This window comes from Grammomys surdaster, unplaced genomic scaffold (genome assembly GCF_004785775.1).
Source record: "Grammomys surdaster isolate TR1022 unplaced genomic scaffold, NIH_TR_1.0 371, whole genome shotgun sequence".
Taxonomy (NCBI): Eukaryota; Metazoa; Chordata; class Mammalia; order Rodentia; family Muridae; genus Grammomys; species Grammomys surdaster.
The window spans coordinates 80,346-86,114 of NW_021604790.1; the positions used below are offsets into that span (position 1 = coordinate 80,346).

The 5,769-nt window shown below is 47.3% G+C and overlaps 1 protein-coding gene across 1 annotated transcript; it reads right to left on the reverse strand.

The window, feature by feature from the left end:
• Nucleotides 1–581: 581 nt before the first annotated feature.
• LOC114632042 (keratin, type I cuticular Ha3-I) lies at nucleotides 582–5,530 on the reverse strand. The gene is made up of 7 exons (XM_028780482.1): nucleotides 5,124–5,530; nucleotides 4,100–4,182; nucleotides 3,440–3,596; nucleotides 1,929–2,090; nucleotides 1,712–1,837; nucleotides 1,286–1,506; nucleotides 582–1,101 (listed from the first exon to the last, which is right to left on the reverse strand). The coding sequence occupies exons 1-7, from the start codon at nucleotides 5,469–5,471 to the stop codon at nucleotides 984–986; spliced, it is 1,215 nt and encodes a 404-aa protein (XP_028636315.1). The 5' UTR covers nucleotides 5,472–5,530; the 3' UTR covers nucleotides 582–983.
• Nucleotides 5,531–5,769: the final 239 nt, after the last annotated feature.

The window sequence follows — 5,769 nt, forward strand, 5'->3', positions numbered from 1 at the left end:
AGAGAGAGAGAGAGAGAGAGAGAGAGAGAGAGAGAGAGAGAGAGAGAGAGAGATCACCACCACACACACACAGACACACACACACAGACACACACACACAAATAAATAAATAAATAAATAAATAAATAAATAAATAAATAAATAAATGAAATCAGCTTCTCACAGAACCAATGAGCCCTGTATACCCCCATCCAGCCACTCTCCACTCCTGCCAGGCTGCTGCCCATCACTGCAGGCACACCGATACCCTCATGTTGCAAAGGTACACCTTCGTTCCCTGTCTTGACTCTGCTGCAACCCTGGAATGTTCTTTCCCTCTGGATGTCCCTTCTCTAATTTCAAGTCTCAATACAAATGCCATCTACTAGCAAAACCAACCTTGACCATGGTCACTAACGCCACCCAGACCTGCACCCACCTCTTCTCTCTCTTCTCTTGGTGCCAGTTCTGGCCAGTGGGTGACATCAGAAAGAGGCTTTTTCCTTGAAGGAAATCACAACCATATATGGGGGTGACTGGACCTTTCATCTAGTGGGAAAACACTGGTTAATATTGAATAAAACAGACAATTCAGATTTTCATGCCAGAACAAGAATTTATTGGGAAGACAAACAAGGATTTGTATTGCATTTAAAACAGAATGTGTAGCCAAAATGGTGAAGTCCACTGATGTTCTGTTTCACAAGTTTGCCAACCAGCTCTCCCATACTCAACAGAATTATTTACAGTTCACATTTAGTTAAGTTTTCTTAAAGAATAACATTGCATATGTAAATACGGCTTTATTTGAATATTGTAGGCTACTCGAAAGACAGACTCGGCACCTCCTGTGCCCAAGGATGAAACCAGAAAATGCACTGCATGCTTGAACTGACCCCAAGCACTGGTCTGTCTTTGTCCAGTGTGGTCACTTTTTGGGTCTTGGGATGAGGTGGAGCTAAGGTGTGACTGGTATCTTTGTCCCCCTTCTGGCAACTGTATCTCTAACGCACAAAAGTGTTGCAAGGTCCACACCGAGGTCTTGTGACACAAGGGTTAGAGACACAGGGCCCAATGGGCTTGTCACATGCGTTGGTTGTGGCACAGGGATTGCAGGGGAGCCTAGAGACAGGAAAGTATTGGAGAAAGTTAGGGAAGAGCGAGTTCAACACACAGGAAGACACTAAAAACACAGGCAGACTAGGATCCTACCTTTGAATGTGTCCAGGTGGACGGATGAAGGGATAAGTTAATTCCCACCAAGAAAACAACTCATCCCAAGGAAAAGTCATTCAGCCATACTCACTTGCAGTCCTCGCTCTCTAGCAGGCCCCTGTATGTGTTGATCTCACACTCCAGCCTGGCCCGGACATCCAGCAGCACCTGGTACTCCTGGTTCTGACGCTCCAGGTCACAGCGGATCTCAGCCAGCTGGGACTCCACATTGGTGATCAGGCATTGCACCTGGGACAGCTGGGAGCTGTAGCGAGCCTCACTCTCTGTCAGGGTGTTCTCCAGAGAGTTTCTCTGTGCGGGAGAAGACAAAGACTGTCACAAAGCTGGTCCCTCTGAAGGTTCCTTCATGGCCTTCCAAAGAAATCTCAGGCTTAAAGAGCTAAGGGAGAGACACAGAGAGAGGCAGAGAGACAGAGAAATAGAGAGCCCAAGGACACCCCAGTGACTCTGTCTCCCAACTCCACACTGCTCAGCAGCAGGTCTGGACACTACACACCAGGTTGTGCTGGGCCTGCAGCTCGATCTCCAGGGCATTGACTGTGCGTCTCAGCTCGATGATCTCAGCCTGGCAGGACTGCAGCTGCTCTGAGCTGGACACCACCTGCTTGTTCAGCTCTTCTGTCTGCAATAGCCAAGGGGAGAGACAGGATCAGACCCTGCCCTGCAGTCCTGGGGGACTCAGTTCCTGAGCGATCATGGGCTCAGATGCCCACCTGTGTGGTGAACCATTCCTCCACTTCCCTGCGGTTGGTTTCCACCAGGGCCTCGTACTGACACCTGGTCTCATTGAGCACACGGTTCAGGTCCACAGTGGGAGCAGCGTCCACCTCCACGTTGAGGCGGTCTCCAAGCTGGCAGCGCAGGGTGTTGACTTCCTGGTAGGGGAAAAGGGGAAATTCAAAATATCGCAAAGGATCTTGATGCTCTCCTTAAGAGAATGCAGTTGGGCATCTGGTGCACTGAATCATTCTACAATCTCCATTCCATTGTTTCTCAGCATCCTTTTCCCTCCGGCCGGTGACAGACTGATTCCTTTCCACAAAGCATCTTCCAGCCCACACCTCATTCTGCCCTTCATGCTAAACATAACACGTTTTTATTTAGAGGGATATCGTGGTTTAGTAACAGAGCTGAGACAGCTGGCAACCATTCGAATCCTCCTCCCTAAAAGCCCAGTTCAGAGGTCTTGCTGAAGTATCCTCACCATATCCTTACATGTTTTTATCCTTACACTTGGACAGTGTCTGACGACAAAGAAAACAAAGCGGACATCTCTACGTTGTACTCTTGACCTCTTCATGGAGCCAACAGAACTTGCTTCTGAACTTAAGCAGCCATCAGACTGACTTCAATTGAATCTCATCTTTAACAACCCCATATAACTTCTAGAATCATCTAGAACAATGGTCCTCAACCTTCCTAATGCTGTGATCCTTTAATACAGTTCCTCATGTTGTGGTAACCCCCAAACATAAAATTGTTTACATTGCTACGTTATAACTGTTACTGTGCCACTGTTATAAATCATAATGTGAATATTTGATATTTCTGATGGTCTTAAGTGACCCCTATGAGAGGGTCGTGACCCAAAGGTTGAGAACCACTGTTCGAGAATCTTCAAACTGTTCATCTCTTTTTTTTCCTTCCAAAGCCCTCAAGTGCTTAGCACAAATTTTGAGTATAATAAGCTCTTGGCTAGCATGAACTATCGAAACAGACAGAGTTTTAGGATGCGTAGTTGCAGTTGTGTGTTTCCTATGTGGTGATGACTGACAAACACTTTACTTCACGTTTCTTCCAAGCAGCCCAGATATCAGAAAGCATTTTGGATGACAATGAAGAGTTGTGTTCTGAGTCCAGCTCAGCCCTCTTGCTCCAACCCCAAGCCACCTTGCCCCTAGCTGTTCAAAGTGGAGAACCATAGTCTGCAATGGTGTCCACATACACTCTTATTTGGGAGTGACAGAGGCTACAGCACCTGCCTCGGCTCTGACCTCTCCTCATTACTGACTGAGCTAGCCCACTTCCTTTATTCTTGTCCCTGCCTCTGGCAGAAAATCTTAATCTCCTATCAAGATTACTCATTCTCTACAAATACATTTTTGTTTGGAGAACAGCTTTCTGAGCTAATTGAGCCTCAACCCACAGCCTCTCCTCACAGCCTGTGGCAGTTACAAACATGTCCTGGCCAGTCCGACTGTGTGCTTCACTTGGGAGACTTCACCTGCTCGTGGTTCTGCTTGAGACACAGCAGCTCCTCCTTCAGGGACTCCACCTGCGCCTCCAAATCAGACCTGCAGAGGGTCAGCTCATCCAGGATCCTGCGCAGGCCATTGATGTCTGACTCCACCAGCTGCCGCAGGGACAGCTCCGTCTCATACCTGCAATCACAGAAGAATCGGGGATAGACTGGGTAGGAACATGCTTAGCCCTGACTCTGCTTTGGTTTGCTTTGTTGAATAACTAGGAATGATGGATGTAGTTTTTATAACCATCTCCTTCTACTTAGGTCGTCAAGATCCAGAAGTAGATCCTGCAGGGAAATGCATGTTAATCACTTTCACAAAGACAGTGAATCTGAGGCTATAAGAGTTTGCAAACTTCCAAGGCTTTCAGGATGAATGTACTTCCCACATTCTCATGACTGAGTTCTGTGCACCGTAGAGGACTAGGCTAGTCACAGACATACAGTTAGATGGAGTTGAGGTTGGGGCTGGAGATGCCATTCTACAAAGGGGAAGAGGGAAGAGGAGGGAGTGTGGATCTTGGAGAAATTCCTAGGAGAAATCTTGATCAACATTGGCCTGTGTGAAGGCCAGGGGAAGGGGAGGAAGATAACAGATGTGGAGACAAGCGACAACATCCCAAGGCTCTACCCACTCACTTGGTCCTGAAGTCATCAGAAGCCAGCTTGGCATTGTCGATCTGCACGACCAGCCTGGCGTTCTCAGATTTGCCACACAAGATCTAGAGATCACAAAACATTGTATCATGAGCAGGGAATTGGTGCTTTACATCAAGAGAAATCCTGTTAATTTGTCTATATGGAAATACTAGATTTTTTTTTACAAAATACCACAGCATTAGTGTGTCTATCAAATGCTATCTGTGTACAATAAAGACTCAAAAAATATCTGAGGGACTAAATCTGGAGGCAGACATGCAAATACACAAAGAAGCATCAGCAAATGATCTTTCTTAATAAGCAATATTAAGAAGCTGATAAGAACAATTTGCATTTGTTTAAAACAACTAAAAGCTAAAAAAAAAATAAATTCACTTTAATAACCTTTCAGTTAGATTGGCAAGATAAATACCTAAAGTGGCAGGCACAGCAGACTAGGAGGAGGTTGCTCCGTTTTCCAGGCCATTCCGGATGGCTTAGGATCATTTCTATTTAATGTCTAATATTTCTGGGTTTAGCCAAATACTCTGACTCCCCACTGGACACAGTTCACCAAGGGCGCCCCAGGGGCATCCAGGTCAAGACAATGAGATCAGGGTGGTAAGGTGCCCAGAAGAGGTCAACCAGAGGTCAGGGCATCAACGTGCCAAGTTAAGAGAGAGAAAAAAATGGTCCTTCCTACTGTGTGGCTTCCTTCTTTGGCTCAGTCCTTTTCTCTTACTTCAAGAAAATAACGTCAGAACTCAGAAACACCCACAGCCACTCTTAACAATAGTTGGGAGTTATCTAAACCCTTATGACCTCCACGGAGTCTAATTTCTGCCAAGATTCAAACTAATAGTCCAGTCTGCAAATAGAAGAGTCCACAAGAAAAAAGTGCTTAAAGGCCTGGATGAGCGGTTATCAAATCTTCCACCACACCGGAAGTTCATGTCATTTCTGTGTCTCCACATTCTCCTGAGAACATCCTTCCAGGAATGCTGTGCATGCCCATCCCCCTCACCTTCTGCTGCAGCTCCTCAATGGTCTTGAAGTAGGCCTGGTAGGCAGGACACACCAGGGGGTCCTGCTGCTGGTTCCTCTCCTGGATCCTACATTCCAGCTCTGCATTCTCTCTCTCCAGCTGCCTCACCTTCTCCAGGTAGGAGGCCAGGCGGTCATTCAGGAACTGCATGGTCTCCTTCTCATTGCCATTGAAGGAGCCCTCACAGAACCAATTGCAGTTGCCCACATTGGCTGGGATGTTGCAGGCCCCGGGCAGGGTGCAGCCATGGCAGCTGGGGGGCACGCAGGGCCTGGAGGAGCAGCTGGTGCGGCAGCTCAGGGCAGGCAGGCAGCAGTTGTATGGCATGGTGCTGGAGGAAGTGAGGTACCTGGCTAAAGAAGCGGTGTGAATCCTCCAAGCCTCAGAACTCTGGGTCCCCTTCACCTGGTGAGCATTTATACTCACTCCAAACAGGGTGTGGACATATAAGTCAGTCTCTCTCTGTCTCCCTCTTTTTTTTCTTTTGGCTTTGCTCATTTAGTGACGGTCAAAGGCTCCCCATTCATTTGCTGTGCTTGCTCAGAAGACTCCCTCACCTCATAAAAGGCTTTACTTGGGCTTCTCCCTCAGTCAGGACTCCTTGCCATGCTGTACATCATGAGGT